This window comes from Trachemys scripta, chromosome 1 (genome assembly GCF_013100865.1).
Source record: "Trachemys scripta elegans isolate TJP31775 chromosome 1, CAS_Tse_1.0, whole genome shotgun sequence".
In the NCBI taxonomy this organism is placed as follows: Eukaryota; Metazoa; Chordata; order Testudines; family Emydidae; genus Trachemys; species Trachemys scripta.
In genome coordinates this window covers 79,276,446-79,299,955 of record NC_048298.1, presented here as the reverse complement: position 1 = coordinate 79,299,955, position 23,510 = coordinate 79,276,446, and the positions used below count along the sequence as shown (strand labels likewise).

At 38.1% G+C, this 23,510-nt stretch overlaps 1 protein-coding gene across 2 annotated transcripts in view; it reads left to right on the top strand.

Moving 5' to 3' along the window:
• Positions 1-23,160, top strand: part of EEA1 (early endosome antigen 1) — a 114,253-nt gene extending 91,093 nt beyond the window's left edge. Inside the window, exons 18-26 of one of the 2 annotated variants that reach the window (XM_034772665.1) lie at positions 455-594; positions 1,769-2,099; positions 4,439-4,540; positions 5,270-5,464; positions 6,446-6,628; positions 18,069-18,254; positions 18,691-18,822; positions 22,133-22,318; positions 22,897-23,160. In XM_034772665.1, the coding sequence (XP_034628556.1) occupies positions 455-594; positions 1,769-2,099; positions 4,439-4,540; positions 5,270-5,464; positions 6,446-6,628; positions 18,069-18,254; positions 18,691-18,822; positions 22,133-22,318; positions 22,897-23,139 (1,698 nt within the window). In that variant the 3' untranslated portion in view covers positions 23,140-23,160. The remainder of the gene's footprint in view (positions 1-454; positions 595-1,768; positions 2,100-4,438; positions 4,541-5,269; positions 5,465-6,445; positions 6,629-18,068; positions 18,255-18,690; positions 18,823-22,132; positions 22,319-22,896) is intronic. The other variant, XM_034772674.1, reaches the window with a different exon arrangement.
• The last annotated feature ends 350 nt before the right edge of the window (positions 23,161-23,510 follow it).

The window sequence follows — 23,510 nt, the reverse complement described above, 5'->3', positions numbered from 1 at the left end:
AGAACCAGAAACAATGGGTTTAAACTGCAGCAAGGGAGGTCTAGGTTGGATATTAGGAAAAAGTTCCTAACTGTCAGGGTGGTTAAACACTGGAACAAATTGCCTAGGGAGGTTGTGGAATCTCCGTCTCTGGAGATATTTAAGAGTAGGTTAGATAAATGTCTATCAGGGATGGTCTAGACAGTATTTGGTCCTGCCATGCGGGCAGGGGACTGGACTCGATGACCTCTCGAGGTCCCTTCCAGTCCTATAATCTATGAATCTATGATATTTGACCACATTCAAATATAGAAGTATGTTTAATTTTAAATGTATGTGAAGACTAGGGGTGAGATCCTTACCCCTGCTGTAGCCCCTTTATACCTGGAGGTTGGAGATATTTATGAACAATTGAGTGAATTTTCACTCTGGTGGTTGTGTAATGGTAACTGTAGCTTTTTCTTTTCTTTTACAGAAACTTGAAGCTGACATTCTTGAGGTTAAAGCAAGCAAAGAACAAGCTCTTCAGGAGCTACAACAGCAACGGCAGCAGTGTACAGAACTAAGCCTCAGAACAACAGAACTGACTAAACAGCTTGAAGCAGAAAGAGAAGTGTATGCTAACAGTGTTTAATGCATTACTTTTCAGACCTAGAGACCTAGATTCAAATTTGAATTGTTCTATAAGAACAAACAAATACATGTTTATACTCTTAGACTAGAACTGAAATTATTATTCACCTTCATGATCACCCAGACCTCACCTAAAACCCTACATCTCAGTGGGGGCTTCTGCATCTTTTCCTCCACAGGGGAGAGAAGCATTGCCTTGTTTGACTTGCACTTCAGCCATCAGCCTTCACCCCATAGATGAGTCACCAAGTACTGTGACTTAACCTGTGTGGGTTGAGATGCCCCCAGTGTACTTCCTCCATCTCTTCTGTACACTCTGTCTAGATCCCACTTATTGTATCAGCAGCAGAAAGCTGGTCATCAGCAAACAACCTTTTACTGTTATACCACCCTCTGAAAAATTAAGGGGTCCTTCCCAGCATGGGGCTCAGATCTCTAATATGTATATAAATGAGATATTCATCATCACCACCTATATCTGATATATGGGTAAGAGGAGGTTATATTGTCATAGAACAAATGAGAATATTGGAATTCATATGCTTGACTAAGCGGATTTAAGTTTTGTGTGATAAATGGGTAAGGGAGATTCAACCCATAGGTGGAAAGTTAGTGGGGATACAGGCTAGCATTAAAGCTGGTGTGGGAATCTTATTGCAAATGCAATTTCTCCAGCACTTAGCACAAACAAAAACTACTACAAAATATATTTGGTAATGTTGTTGTGTTGAAGGTCAGTCTCTCAACTTTTAACTTTGTCTGGGAATAATGTGTGTGAGACTCTTTCATAGAACCAATGGGTATGTTGCCAGTTGATGGATCTGAATATATTAACCTGTTCAGAAATCTGCTGAGTAAAACACCTTAATTTGGGGTTTTATACATCTTGATTTACAGTTTGCATGTTAGCTCTCCAGGAGTAGTTCATAGGTGTAATGTTTAAAGAAGAACCACCAGCCTGAAAATGGGACTTCAGAGTATGTCATTCATTTAAGTGTAGAAACGAAACATCAATATATCATCTGAAAAAACATGTTTTAAATTAGTAGAACAATTAATGTATTTGATTATAGAGAGTAGATTTAATTACACAAAACAACTTATCAATAATTTTTTTAAGTTTTGTGTTTCACTGTTCTCCTTTGTATTTGCACAGTGTATCTAGTACTAAATTGGAGTTGGAGAAGAAATCTGATGCCCTGGAACAAGCAAAACAGCAAATATCAAAGCAAGGGGAAGAAAAAGCAAGCCTTAAACGGGACCTTGAGAAATTAAATCAAGAGACAAATAAACAACGTAAGGAACTAGATGGCAAGATTCAAGCAGCAACATCAGAGCTGCAGAAAATGAAGTTGGAGAAAGAAACTTTATTGAAAGACCTTACAGTTACCAAAGACAAATTATCAAAAACCATTGAATCCTTGAAGGATATAAAGGATGAATTGGAAAAGGAGAAACAGAAAGGAAAAGCCGCTGTAGCAGAAATGGTTAGTTGTGGATTTAATCAGGCATCCAGTATTGGGTATTTTTCAGTTTGCTCATTCATGTTTGTCAGTTCTGCTTTGCATTGTAGTATGAAAACTGCTCATATTTATTGCAAAGATGATGGCACCAACTGTGGAAATTATGATTGCCTTAAGAAAAACAAAACTGAGATATAATTGTAAGTCCTGAATTAAGTTGTGGCTGGATGTTTTTACTGGTAAACACTGGTTCATACCAGAAACCAGACCCCTTTAGTTGCTTATTAATAGAAAGAAAACCACAGACAGTGACGAGCATTGAAACAATTATATGTGAAATGTGGAAAACACTGGACAGCCCTATAAAAACATAGGTTGTGAAACTTTGCCAAAATGCAACCCACATTTGAGAACAATGAAGTCAGTTTTTCTTAACGTATTATAGTTTTGGTTTTCTAATCTGTTTCATGCAGAACACATTGGTGCACTTGATATGGGGGTGATGGAAGATTGCTGGTTCTGGTAAGCATAATGGTGTCTGGAGAGACAATTATTCTATGCAATGTTGTAGCCATGTTGTTCCCAAGATATTAGAGACACAAAGTGGGTGAGGTCATATCTTTTATTGACCAATTTCTGTTGGTGAGAGAGATAAGCTTTTGAGCTTACATAAGTTTACAGAGCTGAAGAAGAGTTCTGTAAGCTCTCACCAACAGAAGTTGGACCAATAAAAGATATTACCTCACCCACTTTGTCTCTAATATCTTGGGAACAGCATGGCTACAACATTACATAGAATAATTGTCTGTCATTTTGGGAAATATCACACACTTGCAAGACCTGTCTGAAAGCCAAGTGATTCCAGTGACCTAAGAAGCGGCAGTATGGCAGCAAAATGCTTGGCCAGGAGTCCATTATTGTAATAAAAGTGACCCTTACTATTACTGTGTTTAAAACGATAATCCCCGTTTTTTTTTTGTTTTTTAAACTTTGGCTGCTTATAGCAGCATCAGCTAGTACAGTAGCAATACATATTTTGTGAATTTTCTATGTTTAAAATGTATTGTACGGGTATTTTTCCCAATTTCTTTTTCTGTTTTGCGTCAGACCATCTCTCAGCTCCCATGTGTGATTGTTATTTTTATTTCCACTCAAAAGTAATCTGTATTTACAATTACAAATACCATTTCTCCCCACCTTCTATCCCTTTTATAAAAAGCCCTTTTGTTTCTTCTTTAACAAATGCCGATGATTGCAATGTTTTACAAAGGCAGGTCTACACTTAAAATGATTGCAGCGGCGCCACTATAGTGCTTCATTGAAGATGCTAGTATGCTGACAGGAGAGCTTCTCCCATCAACGTAGTTAACCCACCTCTGAGAAACGGCCGCTGTGTGAAGGAGAGAAGCCTTCCTGTCGACGTAACGCTGACTAAACTGGGGGTTAGGTCGGTATAACTGAGTTGCTCAGGGATGTGGATTTTTCACACCCCTGAGCGATACAGTTATCCTGAGGTAAGTTTATAGTGTAGACCTTACCTTATAGTGTAATTAGCTACTTCTGCTTAATTATTTACATTTACTCTAATAACTGGAAGGGTTTACTCTTCAGTTTATACTGTTAAAAATAAGGTCCATATCCTACTTCCAGGGAAGTCCATGGGAGTTTTGCCATTGATTTCAGGGAGTAGGATTTGGACCTAAAGAAAGAGAGAGAGAGTGAGTGTGTGTGACAGAGAGAGAGAGAGAGAGTGTGTGAGAAAGAGATACGTTAAGAAATTTTTAGATCACATTACTACAAAGGTTCCAATTCTGCCATCCTTACTTACTCTGTGTAATACCTTACTCCAGAATTAATAAAGATGGTGTTTTGAGCCTATACTGTTCCCTGACAAGGGGAAGAATCTCAGTATTTATTGGTACCCTAAGGGGAATCACCCTTCCCTGCCTTAAAACAGCTATCCTTGTGGTTCCACTTCTGAGCTGCCAATCTAGGCCTCAGTTGAGAAAAGCATCCCTATTCAGGAAAGCTCTTCAGCACATTCGTAAGACCCAGGGACTTAAATGCTACTTAAGCACATGCTTAACTTTAAGAGTAAATAGCATTTAAGTCCATGGATCTTAGGAATGTGCTGAAGTGCTTTCCTGAATCTGGGCCTTGGTGACCTGGGAAGAATGACTAGGACTGGGTTCTAAACAGTTATAGTTTATAGCACATTGCGAGGATATTTCTGTTCCGAATACAGATTCTGATTTAAGAGAATGCAAGTGTTCTTTCTTGGTAGTTTGTAGTTTTTGTAATAATAGCTGAAATGCATTCGGTAAAGTTGACAAAAAATGCTCACTAGGTAATCTGTTTTTTAGGAAAAATCTTGCCAAGAAACTAAACACCAGCTTCAAGTACAGACAGAGTCTGTAGCTAAAGAACGGAATGAGTTGAAAAACTCACTGGAAAAACAGGAAGGGGTAAGATTACTAATTCCCAATTACAAAAAATAAAAATATATCAATGACAGCTTTTCCAATCACATATGCAGAGATCAGATTGGAGGGGGGAAAAAGTAGTGGTATTCTTCCAAGCCCTATGCAGTTGACACCAAAACCAGATGACAGTCACAGAAGATTGTGTGTATTCTAATATGATCATCCCTGGTTTTGGTGCGCTCTTCGTACAATACATACAGTGACAACATGATCATTGTCCCTCTGCTTTCTTACATTTTTTGAAATAGTTAACTATGTTAACATGTAACTTGTCATTAGTTTTCTGAGTTAACATCTCTCTTAAACGAATAGTGACAGTTCACACCTCTCAGATCTGTTGTTTCAAGCTTAGTTAGACATCTCCATACCATTGTATGTATTGTTTTATCAGTACGCTATTTGGGAGAAAATTTTCAGAAACTCTTGAGAGATTTAGTTGTTTTTGAAAATCTCCCCGTAGGAGGTTATCTTTGTAACTATAGGGACCTTTTAAAAAATGAAAACGTACATTCTAGAGCACAGGATAGCCACGTCAATGATAAAAGATCTGCTGCCAAGCAACTGTGGAGTGGCCCGGTTTAGCCCTTCCATGAAAAAAAGTGATGTACAATTAGATGTTAGCTGTAAATAATGTATTTGATGTACCGCAACACAAACTAATAATGATTAAGGTAAAGATAATATGCAGTTTTTTTATATTTTTAAATATAGATTTCTAAGCAGCTGACAATTGAGCTTGATGCGGCACGAGGACAAATACTGGAGATTCAGGGTGTCCTAAAAGAGAAGGAAAAGAATGAGCAGCATCTCCAAGGAAAGCTGAAAGAACTGAAGGAATCGTTTGATCAGAAGAAAAGGCAAACTGAAACACAGCAAGCTGAATTAAAAGGTGCCCTTTTAGAAAAGGTAGTTCTGGCTTCTCTTCATTCCTCTTACTTACAAAGGAAATTAGTATTAACTCTGATGCAGGCTCCTGATTTATGTCATTATGTGGGTGATAAAATAGCTATTTACTGTAGGTGAAATGTGTTACTGGGAATGGTAAGGTCAGGATGCAGAACTGAACCCATCAAATATTGTTCAAGGTCAAAACTATAAAAATGTTGAGTAGAAGGCCCAAATAGTGAATTATGGATTATGCAAGTAGTACAACTGTCATCAAATTGATAAAAATAGCTAGACCTGCTGTGTTCATTCTACTGCATCTGTATGCAATGTGGCAAGAGTTTCCATCTTGTCGCATAGCAGCATGCAGTTTCGTGAGAATAATTTAGACAAGAGTCCTCAGCATTTTGGAGCATCAGTGGTGGTTTTAAACAACTCATTTTGTATTGTAAGAAGAGAATAGAGAGTCTTAATGACCATATGAAACGTGAACTATGATGAAAAAGTTCAAACTCCATATAGCTTTAGGGATTTTAGTGTCATGTGCTGTACTATTAAATGATGTCTGCACTCAGTCGTTCATTTATCATATAAAGTATTGCAGTGGCTTTCTGTTGTTCTGCCCATGGAAACTGCAGGGTTTGGAAATACTGTTTAGATGTTTGAAAACTGGCCTTCCCGTGTTTAATTATTCTCTTGTTGTTAGTCATTTATTTTTTTTATTATGTAGCAAGTAAATCACAATATATTAATGTAAGAAATAATATGATTTAATAATGCGACCTTGTTCAAATTTTGTAGCTGGGATAAATCATAGCTATAAGTATTGCAGAGTAAATCAAGAGAAAAGATTTATTGAAATAATTATGCTTATTTAATTAACATTTCTTAAAAATTAGTTTAACAAAATTGAGATAGCAAATAATCCATATTTTACATTTTATCTTACATGCCTGCTTTGTACTGTAAAATATAAATCCAGGATTCGTATGTGTGTTTCAGGCAGAACTAGAGAATAAATTACAGCAGCAGGTAACATTATCCGCACAGGAGCTTAAATCAGAGAAAGGAAAACTAGTAGAGCTACAGAAGATCCATGAAAAAGATCAGGAAAATATGAAAAAACTTCAGCTGGATCTTTATGGTAAAGAATCTGAGCTGTTGGCAACAAGGCAAGACCTTAAGGTACAGTGTCTTTTTAAAGTCATAAGTGACTTAATAATGTTTGTCTTCAGGATGAATAGAAAGAAGCAAAGTGAGAGCAATGTGAAGAAAAAACTCTCTTGCTATATATAGAATTGTATTGTGTTCTTTCCCTCAGGACACAGTACATGTTGGCATTAATTTAAATGCCAAGTATTTTTGCCTGATGTACCTAGAATGCCCTTCTAGTTCACAAGTGTTTTGTAGCAGTGCTGTTGTCTGAGCTTTGGGAACAAGGTGAAGGATTTAGGAGTACTGAGTTCTTTCTTTATACATTCCACTCTGTGTAAAGCTTGTCCCCAGTCTTACCCCTGCATAGTTCCCAATCTGTGGAAACAGAAATACAACTAATGATATCCATTTCTGCCAGCATGCAAGGGACCAACCCCAAGAGTATTTCCCTCCCCCACAATTTAGTGCCTTTTTGACTCCTTTGTATGGACGTAACAGGCTTCGACAGTGCTCCTCAGCTTGCATTCCTGCAACAAACCCGTTTAGTCTGTGTTGTTCTACAGGTGACCCAGTTGTTTTGGCAAATTTACATACTATTTTCATTCAAGATACATTTTTAAAGGGATTTCTCTTTAGTGGGACCTATTTTACATATAAAGTGATGCAGCCATACCATCTTGAGTCAGATGCCAAATCTAAGTAGACCCTGACATTGTCAGTGCTTGGATCGGAGACCTCCAAGAAAGCCCAAGTACTGCTGGAACTGGTGTTGGAGAGTCAGTAGATAGTGCTTTTTCCTCTCAGTCAGTACTCATAGTCGAGGAGTCATAGAATTAAAACCAGAAGTGACCACTAGTTCACCTCTTGTGACAGCCTGTATATCACAGGCCACCAACACCATCCAGCACCCACACACTAAACCAAACACCCAAAATTAGACTTACGTATTACAGCCCACAGGAGATTAGACCATTATGTGCCACAGGCAGAAAATAGGGATGACTGACTGAAGCAGTGCCCCAGCAAGTGTTAGGAAATATGGTGCTAAAGGAGTTATCTTTAGGGTGAGTTGCAAAACAATTGGCCCTGATCATGTGTAGTCATTAAAGGTTCTATGGCCCTTTCTGGAAAGAAAGGTCTATTAGCCTTGTGTCTTGGCCAAACTGCAGTGCTCATAGACTCTAAGATCAGGAGGGACCATCGTGATCGTCTAGTTTGACCTCCTGCACATTGCAGGGCACAGAACCTCACCCATCCACTCCTTTAATAAACCTATAACCTCTGGCTGAGTTAGTGAAGTACTCAAACCGTGATTAAAAGACTAAAAGTTACAAAGAATCCGCCATTTACCATAGTTTAAACCTACAAGAGAACCATGCCCCATGATGCAATGGAAGGCAAATTCTCCCCCTCGCCCCCCCAGGTTTTCTGCCAACCTGACTTGGGGGAAAATTCCTTCCCAATTCCAAATATGGCAATGAGTTAGACCCTGATCATGTGGTCAAGACTCACCAGCCAGACACCTGGGCAAGAATTCTCTGTGGTAACTCAGAGCCCTCCCATTCTAGTGTCCCATCACCAGCCATTGGAGATATATGCTGCTAGCAGTTGCAGATACCATCCCCTCCATAAACTTATCAAGCTCTGTCTGAAGCCAGTTAGGTTTTTGCCCCCACTGCTCCCTTTGGAAGGCCGCTCCAGAACTTTTCTTCTGGTGGTTAGAAACCTTTGTCTAATTTCAAGCCTAAACTTGTCAATAACCAGTTTATATCCATTTGTTTTTGTGTCCACATTGGCTCTTAACTTAAATAACTCCTTTCTCTTCTTCATATTTATCCCTCTAATGTATTTATAGAGGGCAATCATATCTCCCCTTTTTTTGGTTAGGCTAAACAAGCGAAGCTCTTTGAGTCTCCTCTGATCATCCTAGTAGCCCTTCTCTGCATCTGTTCTAGTTTGAATTCATCCTTCTTAAACATGGGAGACCAGAATTGCATACAGTATTCCAGATGAAGTCTCACCAGTGCCTTGTACAATGGTACTAACACTTCCTTGTCTGTATTGGAAATACCTTGCCTGATGCATCCTAGGACTGCATTAACCTTTTTCTTGGCCGCATCACATTGGTGGCTCATAATCATCCTGTGATCAACCAGTACACCAGGTCTTTCTCCTCCTCTGTCACCTCCAAATGATAAGTCCCCAACTTATAGCAAAAATTCTTGTTGTTAGTCCCTAAGTGCATGACTTTGCACTATTAAATTCCATCCCATGTCTCTTATTCCAGTTTTTAAAGTCCTCCAGATCTTCTTGTATGATATTTCGGTCACTGTCTGTATTGGCAACTTCTTTGAGTAGTGTCCCTATGGGTGCTCCACTGTAAGTGTTCCTATGAATGCTCACAGTTGGGAATTCAAGGACACAACCTGGGGGTCAGAGGAGGTTGGCAATAACAAGAAAACAAGGTTACCAGTCTTAGCAAATGTATAATTTTATAAATTTTTAGATTGTGGTTCTATTGTGCTAAAATGCCGTACAAACATGGAGGCAGTGTATGGGTTTTTGTTTTATAATAATATCATCACTGAACAAGACAGTTTAATAAAATGCTAAAAGACCACTGTAAAATATAGCTAAATTAAAAAGATGTAAAAAACAAAACAAAAATCCTATTGAGAAAATTCCAAATAATGATCAAAAGATCAATTTATTCTTAGACCACACAAAGAATACAATTGACTATGAACACATCCTTCTAAACTGTTTTCACCTTGGTACTTATGTGCTAAATATACAAAACCAGTAGAGCAAAGATTTGGAGAGTCTTTATTTTTCCTTTTCCTCTCAGAGGATATTTTGTCATGTCATGGTGACACATCCCATGTTATATTATAAGTAAAGTCCTCCTAGTTTCCTCAGATACTGTTTCCTTTAATTGGAATTCTGGAGCCTTGTTGCAATTGATGTCACGGCCACCATAAATATTTAGAAATACATGACAGAGAGTGCAACTTAATGGAAAAGTAGGCCAAAAAATGTATTGCAAGTGGAAGTAGATTGATAAATATTTAGGGTTGCAAATTATATTTGCTAAAGAAGGTGGAATTTTCTTTTTAAAGAAAAACTAAGGATGCTTTATAAACTAACTAAACTTTTTGATGGCTGCAGAATATAATGGGCTTGGCCCACAGTTACGGAAATGCAATGCAGTTCAGTCTTTTGTGACTCGTAGTAAACAAGTGTGTCCCTATTTAGTGTTTTTAATCTACTATGCAAAATAGATAGGCTCCAAAGATGATATAAGCAAAATATTTGGGGGGTAGTTCCTGAGATTCCTGTATGTTCTCTGAAGCTGAAGGCTAAGAATGATGTGCACAACTAATAGGACTGTTTTTACCTGAGGACACGTAAAGAAAAACAAAAACATTATTGCTCCAAGAGCCCATCAGTATTTTATTCTTTAACATCTTGACCTCTTCCCCATCCCCTGCCCAACTTCATCTGCTGGGAGACGGCTCCAGTCTTTTGTGCGGTGGGCTGGCCCTGAGGGAGTTACTCCTCACTGAGGCACTAATAGGTGATGATCCTCATTCTAAGATCAAGTGCTAATGATTGGGTATCTGTGTAGAACATTTCAGTTCAGTTCTTTTGTGACTGTGATTAGCAAAGCAGATCCCCATCAGAATTGCAAGTGTGACTTGCCAGTTCTCTGCTGTTCCTGTGGACATTGGCTTCAGTTTGGGCAGTGTTTCTGTTTCCTTTTGTTCATTTGCCATTTTCCCCTTTCAGCCTTTGTGATTTCTCTTGAAATTGCAAACTCCTGGTGTATAGAAAAGCTATCACAGATCAATTTTGGAGGTTTAAAATTTCTGATTTTTCTGTCATTCTAAGGACTGCACATGGCAACCAGTGCACCTTTCCATGCAAAGGGATGTGAAAAAATGTCACACAAAATTTAAAATGTTTAAAAATTATTAAGAAACTGTTCTCTAAAATGTATATTTGAAAATACATGAGGGAGTGTGAGTTGATGGTAGAGAGATTTTGCTATTCCTAATCCAGCCATTCCAAACTCATACCAAGAAGGCATACAACCCTATGCCGTCATCCATATATTATGAATGGCAGTGGCCGCAATTGGTGTCCAGGAAACCTAGGCCTTTCTCACTGTTGCAGTGCCTGTGAAGAGTGGTGGTCAGTTTGGTTTCCAGGTACATTTTTGGTTTTTTGTTTGTTTCTGTAAAGGGAATCATCCTGAGACAGCACTTAAGAGAGAAATTTAGAACTCAGGATACATTTAAAATATGTTGAATTTCAGAGGTGAAATTCTGTCTCTATGGAAGGTGATGGGAGTTTTGCCATTGACTACAATGAGACCAGGGATTTACAGTTTGACCTTTCATATGTGGAAAACCAAAACAATCAGTTTTGTTACTGGAAAAGGTTTTCTTCCACCTGTTCCCATTCTTCCTTCTCTGCTTTCACTTCCATAGTCAACCTGTAGAACTCTTTGCCAGAGGATGTTGTGAAGGCCAAGACTATAACAGGATTCAAAAAAGAACTAGATAAATTCATGGAAGATAGTTCTATCAATGGCTATTAGCCAGGATGGGCAGGGATCGTGTCCTTAGCCTCTATATGCCAGAAGCTGGGAATGTGCGATAGGTGATTGATCGCTTGATGATTACCTGTTCTGTTCATTCCCTCTGAAGAACCTGGCATTGGCCACTGTCGGAAGACAGGACACTGGGCTAGATGGACCTTTGGTCTGGCCCAGTATGATAGTTCTTATGTTCTTATGTACTGGGTCTAATAGTTACAGCTGCTGGGGTTTCCTAGAGCAGTGGAGGCTCTGGGGTGGTTTCCTGCCTGGCACTCACCCCAAAGTAGCGGCTCTTGCAGCTCCTGTGCTGTGGGGCTGTCTGGGCTTGGCTGTCTGCTCCAGGTGTTGCAACCTCCAGGGTTGCAGCACCGCTCTGATTCGACCCTGCCCCCTGCTTGGACCTGGCTCATGGGATTGCAGTGCCACTCACTCAAATTTGGTCTTCCCGAACTCCCATCATCATGACAGATAGGATAACCCTAAGTAGTGCTGGGACCCCAGCGGTTGCAATGCCTGAAGCAGAGAGGCAAGCTCAGTCAGCCACATGGGACAGGAGCCACAGGAGCTGTCACATGACTCTTCAAAACCCAATTTTGGATCCCAGCCCTGTCCTACGTAGAGCATTGGTGCAAAGCAAAATGGAAGCTGTTCTCATAGTTAACTTTATTAGACCTAGTGGTCATCATTATTTTTCCCAGTTGTTTTTTTTTTCATTTGCTGAACCTTTGTGATTTTTTATATTTGTTCTAAATCTCCTGTTATCTCTCCCCTTAAACACATCTTTTTGTTTGATTTTTTTTCATTATAAGTTCCTGATCCTGCAAATGGTTACACTTGTAAGTAGTCTCATTGACATCATGGGACTACTCTTGTGCATAACCGTATGCAGGTTTGGGATCTGCCATTTTAAATCTCTTTGTAAATGTTTTGAATGATTTATCGAGTTTGTGACATCACAAAAAGGGGAAAAGCTGCGACCTGTTTTTCATGAGTTTCATATGACAATGTATAGTTACAATCTCAGTACAGAAACTCTGTTTCTAACCATTTTTATCATTTCATAAAGGTGAAATGCAAAGAAAAAGTGCCTGTTGTTGTTACCAGACTTCCCTGTATTGACTCTGTATCATCAGCTTTGAAATAGGGCGCCCGACTATAGTTCTTCTAAGTTAGAACAAGTTCACTTTTTGGGCTGAAAGCATAGCTAGATTATGAGAGTAGAGAAGGAACAAGGCTGATACTGCAGGTCTGTTAATATTAATTAAAAATAGTTCTAAGAACTATTTTCAGTCTCTCTTATTTTTGCTTAAAAAAAGGGAGGGGGGGGGAAATGTTCCTACCCTCCTTAACCCAGGACATGCTGTATAGCTTTTATTGCAGTATAAATTTAGAAAGCATGTGTTTTAGATTAAGAAAGTGAAGAAATAATTTGTGTTCTCCATAGGCAGTGATCTAAAAAATAATGGTGACACAGAAGTAGTATTTTGATATTCAGATGTTAAAGTAGTAGAATCGCTAAAGCCAGGCAATTCTTGTAGCAGAATTTCATCTTCTCAAATGCAAAATTTACCACTCATAGGCTACATAAAACTAGGGGCCTTGCTTAATATTAATAATAAATACACCTGAGTCAGAACCACAGAATTTGGATTGCATCTGGATCCAAAGTTTGTGTGGGGGTTCAGGTCCAGGGTTTTGGTTTGGCCCCATCGCTACAAGGAAGTATCTCATTCATGGTGTGTTGAAACATCTGGAGTCATTTTGTACAATACAGATCTTTGAAACACATAAACTAGATGATCTTGAATGTTTTTCTTGTCACTTCAGGTCTTTTAATAGAAAAAGGATAGTCATTGCAAAGCAGTGATTAGTCCACATGGTGTCAAAACCAGTTTTGTTAAAGAGAAGTTTAAACAAACTTGATTAGGTCTGAATGTGAGATACCCTCACTGTTAGCCTTCACTTTAGCTAAATAAAAATATCTTTGGAATGGCTAAATGGTTAACACAACTTGGCACACGGACTCTGGGAGGCCAAGGTTTCAGACAGATATGAAGATAGATGGCCTCAAGCCATGTGGATGATATGAACTGAAGTGGCATGTATAGAGAGGCTGGGTAGGATTGGAGGGCATGAGTTGAGCTGTACTGATAGCACCATCTGCTGGTGTGAGAATGGAATATCATTGTTAAACTACTTAGCCATTTCCTGACCTTCCTAGTTAAAGGAATCAGTCTGCTGTGGAAGCTGCACTATGATGAAAAGCAGATCATGGGAGTTCAAGGGACATTTTATAGCTTGAGATATTTAGGTGACAGTGTTCCATGAAGGCTAGCCTTAGATCAGACAATTGCTCTGGTGAACCCAATTCCTCCTCTCCTTATCAATATAATTAAAGTAATGAAGGGATGGTTAACATCAAAGCCTTTATTTTAATAGGGAACATATGTTATGTCACTTTAGCCAAGGTGAAAAGATTTGGTGTAATCTGAAGGGGTGGATGGTGGGACAGAGGTGCACACAATAATGTTTTAAAAGTCAAATTTGAATTAATGTAGATTGAAAAGAAAATATGACACGTGTGTGTGTGTATATATATATACGTGCGTGTATATAAAATACACGCACCTCTATACATTACAATTTAATACATACTTTTTCAGTTTAAAAAATTGCCTTGTGCCTCCCCCCCCCAAAAATGGCACCAAACCAATTCACTTTGGCTAAAGTTAAAGTTATAGAAAGGATATGTTCCTTTTTAAAAATAAGGGTGTTGATCTCTTGCAATTCTTTAACTGTATTGATGGTGTGTGTGAGGGGAATGGATGGATGGATTTGAGCTGACCAATTCAAACAAATTATATTCTTTTTTAATATATGTAAATTGGGGGAACTTTATATTGTTTACAAAAATTGCTCTTTTTTTCAAAAAGTTACATTTTCTGTAAGTGAATGTGTAGTGCTCATGAAAATGAGGAACTGCTAGCCCTGGACTGGATCGAATTAAACAAATAGATAGTGTATGAGATCTTGCAAATGCACCTCAGTCTTGGCCTGGATGCTTTTCTAATCTAGTCCTGGTCTCTTCCATAGACGATGCCAGCAGTAGAATGTATTTGGGGAATTACCTTGCTTCATAGCATAGTCTTCCTGGTTGGTGTTTTTTTTTATTTGACCTTTCCTCTCTGTGTATTTGCTTGTAATGCTTCCCTCCCATCCCCCACTCCCTCAAATTCAGATTACACATGTAATAAAAACGGCAGAAAGGCTAGTGCACCTAAGCCACTGTCACCTTGTACATATGTCCTCAGAATATTTTCTAATGCCTCCTCTGCTTGTCCCATCCCCTGTTTAAGAACATTCTAATAAATATCCCATTGATCTCATTACTTACCCAATTTGTACTTTGTTTTATTCCTTATTCAAGAATTTAAAATTAAACTAGAATTAACCTGTTAAAACCGAAAATGAAGGGCCCTATTTCCTGGGAATTTATCAGTGTTTATTACTATAACAACAAAAATAAGTGAAAATCAGTGGGAAAAACTATTAATCATTTTTCTGGGTAAATATCAGGGGTTATTTTGGTGGACGGAAGGAGAGGGGAAAAAAGTATTCAGTAGATTAATGGTTTGATGAACGAATTCAATATGATTTGCTACAGAACTAAAACAGCACTCAAAACACGATGTCACCTCTGAGTTTAAGAAAACAATGTATCTCTAATCTGAAAATAAAACTTTTCATTTCAATAAACAGTTTACTGTTGTAGACTTAGAGCTATTAGTCTTTAAATATTTGCATTTAATAATTGGGCCACACCATTTGCAGTGCAAATACTCAACTTCATCCCTTTTCTCCTGTTTTTGTTTGTTTTAAAACTTTTGAATATTTCCTTGTGTTCTGAATCTGACACAGATTTTCATTTTCTTCCCATTTTAGTGTGTCAGATCTTTAAACCATTATCTTCCAACAGCTTGAAATGTGTGCATGGTGGGCGTGAGATTCATCAGTACGTTCAGATGTGCACACACTTCAGAGCTTGCGTGCATGCCTGTTTATTGTGTATCTTCTAGACTAATACATCGCCTTACTTCAACAAACAGCTTTGCATATACACACACCGACTAATGTATTCTTGTAAAATAGATATATATCATGCACTATATTCTATTTTTGTAATAGAACAAGTTATTTTTTATATATTTGAATGATACAAAGGTAGGGTGAACATCAGGAAAAAAACAAATAATACTTTTTTGTAAAACCTGGGATTTTTTAGTTTAAAAATCAGTTTAAACTGAAAACAAAGGAGCTTATCTGTTAAGTATTCATACTTGTGTAGCAGTATTATAGCTATAAGCTAGATAGGATCTAAGATGTCAGTGTGGACATTAATACTTAAGCTGGTCTGACATTCCATCCAGTAACGGAGGGTACTGCTACTCATACAGAAAGAGAGTTACACAAACAGTGTGTTATACATTGGAGTGATTATCTGTTCATTTAAAGAATATTTACTACTGTTGAAGAGGATACTAGTTAAAAGAGGACACTGTAATGCACATGTTAAAACTGGCCCATTAAAAATAATAGGTGAAATTGTAAGGGGCAGAACTCCCATTGATTTTGGTTGGGCAGTTTTTCACCCAGTATTAAAATGTAATATCTGAGTTGTTATCGTTGTTGAGTTCTGGCAGTCTCCCACATCATAATGGCCTTTGCAAGAACTAATGGGCAAAATTCCCATTGACATCAGTGGGGCCAGGATTTCACTGCATGTTTTGAACAGGGTTTAGTGTCCACTTAAAATATCTTGGGAGATATTTCCATAGCTCTACCGTTGGGCTGTGTTCTGTTTTGTTACCAGATACTGAAGCAGGTTTTAATGACTTACGTGCTTTTCCTTTTTACCTGGCTTTGAATATGGTTTGGGATATGCTTATTGTTTAAGTTTCGTAAAGAGAATATGCCTTTTTATAAGGTAGTATCCCTCTGTGCTTAAATCCCAACATAATCCTCTTACTGAAGCTTTGTGATTCTAAGAGGTAACAATAAATCTGACCTTAAGCGTTGTTCAGTTATTTATATATTTGTTTACTGAAAAACAGGTCGTTTTTCTGATATTCCTTAGTTCTAGTGTCTTGAGTCACCATCTGTTCCTTCCATTGATGTAGCCAACCCTGCTTTCAAACACTACTGTTGAAATGCTCCTGTTACAAAAGTAGTATCACCAACCTCAAGGGCTCAGAATTTATGAACTGGGCTTACACATCACGAAATCGAAAAATATTGAGGCTTTTTATTTGCTTCTGTCTTTTCAAGCTTTTCTGCACCACCATGAGAGCTAGAATTGTTTTTAAACTGAGATACTCATGCAATCTCATGATTCCAGCAACCTGAGGCTTTAAGAACACCAAATATTGTGAGACTTCTGAAACATCACAAGAGTTTGGAACACTGGAACAGTAGCCACATTTTACTTTGAGCGAGAGGAGATGAGGCGTTTAACAAACACATACTCTATGAAGGGGATAAAATCTTTAGTTTTAGTTTTAACACTTAAATTAAGATACTACAAAAAACTTATTTGGTGGAAATTAAGTGGTTATCAGCTGTGTTGAGCAAAAAATATTTGTAGGTGCTAGCATCGATGAGTAGTGAGCCTTAAGTAAGTCTTGTCTGCACCAGACTTTTTTCCTTTAAATTTACCATTAATGGTAGCAATGACTGGAATTTTAATTGTACATACACAGACCAAGAAGCTCTAAAAATTGGTGAGAGAAAACATAGCAGTCAGCCTATGCTGTACTGTATACGGTGTAAATATTTTTGAATAATGTCATTCAATAAATTTGCAATAATTACTTGTATTATATGGAGTTTGGAAGTTACAGTGCAGTCTACTATGTGCTCTAATTTACACACAGCAAGTGCCACTTAATTAAGAAGTGGTTAATAGAGATGTCTTCTTAATTGGGACTTGAACCAGTTTTATATACTTTGTGTGTTAACACACCTAGCACCTCTTCACATAATTTATCTCCCCCCTTTGCTCTTGCTTAGCTCAGACACTGTCCTCAAAATACCTTTTGGAAATGAATTGCAACCTCTTTTGTCCATGACAAAGTGTTGAAATTATTACTTCTGCTCCTGATTTGCCCTCCCCTAAGATAAAGTTCAGTTTGCTTCTCTTGTAATTGCTCAACAGCTGTTAATTACAACAGTTACCTTATTATTACTTATGTGTTTTACTGTTGCTCTCACAATGTTATAGGCATTGTCCCAACAAGAGGATGTAAAGAACTTACTTTCCAAGAAGACAGGTTAGACATATGAGGGAAAGAGAGAAACCATAAAAAGTTTGGGACTTTGCTACAAGATAGGTGGGATTTTCAAAAACACTCATGATGGGCCTAACTCTCTTCCCGTTGAAGTCTATGGAAAAACTCAACAGGAACAGAGTTAAGATAGCACTGAATGTTTCTGAAAAATCTCATCCTACCACTTTACCTATTTCTCATCTGTACAACTATCTGTAATCATAGGGCAATTCAAGTGCCTGAAGAAATAAGTTTATTTGTTTTTCATTAATTTTTTTACTGTGTATTTTCCTTCTTTTCTTCTTGATGCATTTGAAACATGTAAACTCCAACTCCTATTACTGGAAACATTATTGGAGAAGTTTTTCTTTCCCCAGAAGTCAGTCTACTAACTATGTTCTACTGAAATTTTAAAATGAAGTACTACACACCAGAAGCTGGTCTTTCCATGCAGATGCATAACAAGTATTTAAATTATTGTGACTAATGTGGAGATCTTGAAATAGCTTTGACAGATGATTTTCAGAACTGTTTTTTTAATTAGTCCACAGAGGAGAAACTTGCCCTGGCTCAGGAGGAATTAGTTTCAAACAGAAATCAAATTGGTAACCTTAATCAGTTGATCCAAGAACTTAAGACTATAAAGGCTACTCTGGAGCAGGATGCATCAAAGAAAGAACAGCAGCTGAAAGAACAGAACAAAATGTTACAGGAAATCCAGAAAGACAAGGTAACTTACTTTTCCCATTACCTTTCTCCTCTTTCCCGTTTTCTAATGGAAACCTATTTAGAAATATGCCAGGACTTCTCAATGTATTGTGCAAATGCAATGTATACCTGCACTTACAGCAGTTTATTGGACCACTGATACATAAAAGATTTTAAGCAAATAGTTGAAATGGCAGAATATATTAAAACAATTTCAGCATAAGTTAAATATCCCCGAGGGGCCATGTACTGAACAAAATGAATGTGAAAAGAAAAAACAGATTATTGATTTTAAAGCTGAAACTAAATGATAGGGTTTCTCTAAGATCAGACAAAATAATTGTGGCTGGAGATCTGATACAATCATTCTTCCATCAGCAATCTTTGTAATCAAGAGGTTTTTGATAACTGTGAGTCTGGATGAGGTCCCATTTTTCCTTTGATTTTTTTTTTTCAAGGTTTTGAAAGAAAAAGATTTGGCTAATGAAAAATCTAAAACAACAGAGCTCCAGGAAATAAAGAGTAAGCTGGAAAAAGACAGTACTAAATTGAGTGAAGAGCTTAGGACCTGCAAGCAAGAATTTGAGAAGGTATGTTGAGACACAAATTGGAACTACAGATAGTAATAAGAATATGCATGAACGTAACACGTTCAGTCAGAGAATCTCAAATTGCTTTGCAATTATGGGTATTACTATCTCCATTTTACACATGAAGGAACTCAAACACAGAGGGATTAAGGCCCATATCTACAAAAGTACTTAGGAACCTAACTCCCACATCAGACACCCAAGTCTAAACTTTAGGCACCACTGAGATCTTCAAAATCTCTGGTCAGCTCCCACCTAACTCTGGAGGTGCCTACATTTTTTCTGTAAAAGTCCCCCAGGTGCCAAAGTTTCTGCCAGTGGGTAAGTACATAACACCTCAGTCTAGACTTCCAGGCACCTATTCTCATGGCTAAGCCCCAGCAGAATCCTCAAACCAGGTGAAGATAGATGTCCCCGCCTATCTTGTGTGGCCCAGTCCAGTTGGTGTTCTCAGAGCACTGGGCTATGGGTTATTCTGATGGGGATCAGTGTCTCTTCTTGAAGCTGTTCTACTGAGTATAAATAATTAAATATGCTTTGGGCCAGAGAGTGAGAATGACTCTATAGCCTTGTGGGTAGGGTACTCTCCTGCAATGCAGGAGACCCAAGTTCAATTTCCCTCTCCATATCAGGCAGAGAGGTTAATTGAACTGGGGTCTACTGTGTACACTAACCACTGGGCTAAAGATTATAAGGGAGCCCATCCCATCCCATCTGCTCCTTGGCTGTTTTGTGAGGAGCTAGATGTGTGTTGCCATCACTTCTGTAAGAAACAGCTTATGCACCTGATTCCAGGAGTGGGTCCCTGGCTGTGGGTTGCAAGCAGAGATAGGTGTATTTTTCCAGCCCAGACTGAGTCGCCTCACTAGGACCCACCTTTCTCCTCAGCATCTCCCATTGACTGCTTTAGCTGGGTCCCTGTCTAGTGTGCTAGCTTCTGTGGATCCCATTCTTAGATGCCTATCTCTCCCCATGTATTCTATAGGGAGCCTAGGTACCTTAACTAGGGTTTGTAGATTCCACTGAGGTGGCAAGCAGGGCCGGCTCCAGGCACCATCGAAGGAAGCAGGTGCTTGGGGCGGCCAATGGAAAGGGCGGCATGTCTGGGTCTTTGGCAGCAATTCGGTGGCGGGTCCCTCACTCCCTCTCGGAGGGAAGGACGCGCCACTGAATTGCCACTGAAGAATGAAGCAGCGCGGTAGAGCTGCCGCCGAAGTGCTGCCGATCACGGCTTTATCTTTTCTTTTCTTTTTTTTTTCCCCCGCTTCGCCACTTGGGGCGGCAAAAAAGCTGGAGCCGGCCCTGGTGGCAAGGGCCTAAAAGTTAGGAGTTGCAATCCCTAAGTCCCTTTGTGGATTAGGCCTAAGTCATTTCTCCATGGTCACACAGCAAGACTGGGTCAGTTGGTTGTGATCCAAGTCTCCTGACTTCAAAGTCTGTACTCTAACCTCTAGACCCTGTTGTCTGCTTTTATATAAATGACTCTAAGCAATTAAATATCCAGGCTTTCTCCCAATGTTTTAATAAAATGTGAACAAGAGGAAAAGTTCTCACTCTGTGTCCCCAAATTCTGAGAAGTGAGGAAATTAAACAGCCTCTTCCAGCCTTACAACAAAACAAGAAACAAACCAAAATCCCAAAGTAAAACCAACATCTTAGTTTTATTAAGGTACATGTTCTCACTGATAACTTCACACTTTACATGGCTTTCCTTATCGGGGTGGGGGGGGATTTTAAGCTGGTTTTGAATGGTTGTGTCCAACCTGAACTCTGATTTTTAAAAGCGACACTCCTAATTAAAAAAAATTGTACATTCATTAAAAATGTACGTACCTGTCACTCTTAAGTGCTTGTAATTTATTGCAACATTAAAATACCAAACCAATATTAGTCAAACCAATTTTGTTGAAACTACTTTAAAAATCACTCTTGAGGCAAGACTTGTATCTTTTTTAAGGATACTTCACTTTCAAAAAAAAAAAAAGAGAGAGAGAGATAGAAAAGGAAGAGAAAAGATTAGAGGATGGAGTTATTTTTTTGTAGTCTTTGTTTGTATTATAAATGCTAGTTACATTTAACATCTCTAAAACTTTTCTGTCTCTTCTGAAATCTGACACTTTTAAAAGACAGCCTGGTTACATTTTCTACATTTAATTACATATTATATTTATTAATAGTAATTTATTTGCTTCTGCTGGCCTCCCCAATGCTGTAGGTGGTTTTGTGAGTATAAAAGAAGACACAGTCCATCCCACAAAGAGCTTACAATCTAATAAAAGTAAATTAATTTTAAAATAGCCTGAATATTCATAAGTTCTATGGAAATACAAAAAAAAATTATGGCTTTCAGATGTTCTTTTGTGATCCAGTGTCTAAAAATGATGGTTACTTCCAGAGAATTCAATGCCCAATGCATTTTGATTTTGGGAACACTAACTATAATTGTCACACACTTCCTGAAACCTCTGTGCTAAAAAAAGAAGGAATTTATAGAGCTGCAGAGAATTTTAAAACATACACAAACTGGGATGTCAGCTTAATATTCACCTCTTGTTCTCTGTGGTTGCAGTCAGACTGAAACCGAAAACATCTCCACTTATGAAATCAAGTATGGCCATATCATCCACTCATGGGTTTGAAAGTAGAAAAAAGACTTTATCCTTGTGATGTTTTGTCTTAACTTTCAGTGGAATGTGTCCTATGAAAAACTATCACCCCTTATTCATCAGAATAATACATTTTTATTGGGCTGTGGATTTAAAGAAGAATGATTCGTGTCAAATTAAGTTATTCCATCTATTTTAGAAGCTATTTCCAGTACAATATGTAGGTAAATATTTACAAACTTAAGACCTATAGAAACTCTCCCATGCAATAATTGTTTTCAATTGATTAAATAAATAAATAAATATAAATTCCCTTCTTGCCACCACAGGGTTTGTAACTCTCACCTTTTGATACCTACCTAGTGCAGAAAACCTGACAGTGAAATTTATTAGAATCCAACTTACAGAAAAGTGAAATTGACAAACCTACTACTTAACAGAAAGCCAGAAAGTAAGCAAACAATAATTTCCACTATTTTAATGGAGACGTAAATTAGAATTTTTTTTCTATTTGTAGGAATCTAAGATGTAATTTGTAACCTAGGTAGCTAACTTAAACACTGTCAGTTGATATTTTGTGCCGTAAAGGCATTTGCTCTCCTATCCCAGGGAATAGTTATCCTCAGTCTGAAGTTAGTTCACAGATAAGTTTTACCATTTTATTTTTAGATCCTATGTGATCGTTTAAACTTGTATTTTAACAGGAGGTGACAAATCTAAAGGATGCAAAGCAGCTATTGATTCAACAGAAATTAGAGCTGCAGGGCAAAGTAGATAACATGAATTTAGCTCTTGAACAGGAGAAGAAGAATCAGCAAATTATCAAAGATCAGCTGAAAAAAAAAGAGGAAGAACTGAAGAAGGAATGTGTTGAGATTGAAACTAAACTGGTGAGCATGTAAAGAATTTATGTGTCTTTAGCACGTCTCTGGTTCCTTTCAAAGAGGGAGGGAGGCAGACTTAATTTTAATCTCATGGCATTTACATTTTTAATCAATGATTTGTAAATATTTCCAAAAACCTTCAACGTGAGACAGATTATATTGTAGGAAAACTCAGATACAATAGGCTAAGCACTATTTTGACAAATAGGTATAAATCCATAGTGGGACCATAAACAGGCATTTGTTTAGTATAATAGCCGTTTATTAATTAAAACTAACTTCGTTTTGAAATTGTAAGTACATGGTTTTTCATTTCTCTGCCTCAGTTGAACAATACTAGAAGGGCAGAATCTAGTTTTCTTTCACTTATAAGGAACATTGTTCCATTAGAAAAAGTGACTCTTTGAAAAGACATGCCCGAATAACTCCCTGCTAGCTGTAAAATATCAAAAATGGTTTTGCAGATGTATCAGAGATAAGTGTTACCATCATTTTAATTTTGATGTGAGTTGATAACACACCAACCTGGTTACAAACTCAGAGCTATTTGATAGGTCATTGTTCAATGTTTTCTTTTTTCTCAGCGCACAGAGATAAAAGAGAAAGAAGAAGAAAACAGAAAACGTGAGGAGGTGGAAGCCAAGCTCACCATGCAGATCACAGCTCTGAATGAAAATCTCGCTACAATGAAGAAAGAGTGGCAGAGCAGTCAAAGGAGGGTCAGTGAGCTAGAGAAACAGACGGATGATTTGCGTGGGGAGATTGCAGTTTTAGAAGCAACAGTACAAAATAATCAGGATGAGAGGAGAGCATTGCTGGAGAGGTAAGTCAGGGAGTGTAATGTGGGTGTGTGCTTTCGGTTGCTTATTAGGAAAGTGATAAATTAAAATTTGAAAAATAGTGTTTCAGTCTTCCCTAGTGTTCTACGTACATTTTGTATGTATTGTACTGCTCCCAGTGCTCCAGGTAGGGGTTTCCAGAGAGTGAAGGCTCCCCTCCATATCCCCAGCAAGTCTTAGTAGGCTGCTCAGTCAACCAGCTAACCAAACAAGAGCCTCCACACCCTGTGGGCTTTGTGATGGAGTGCCCACCTCCTGCAAACTTTGGCAGGCGCATCATAAGTTGCTCCTCATGAGACTCAAGATGTTCACCAAGGCCCCTAAACCATGTTGACCTCAAGAGGCTTGTGTCCATCCCC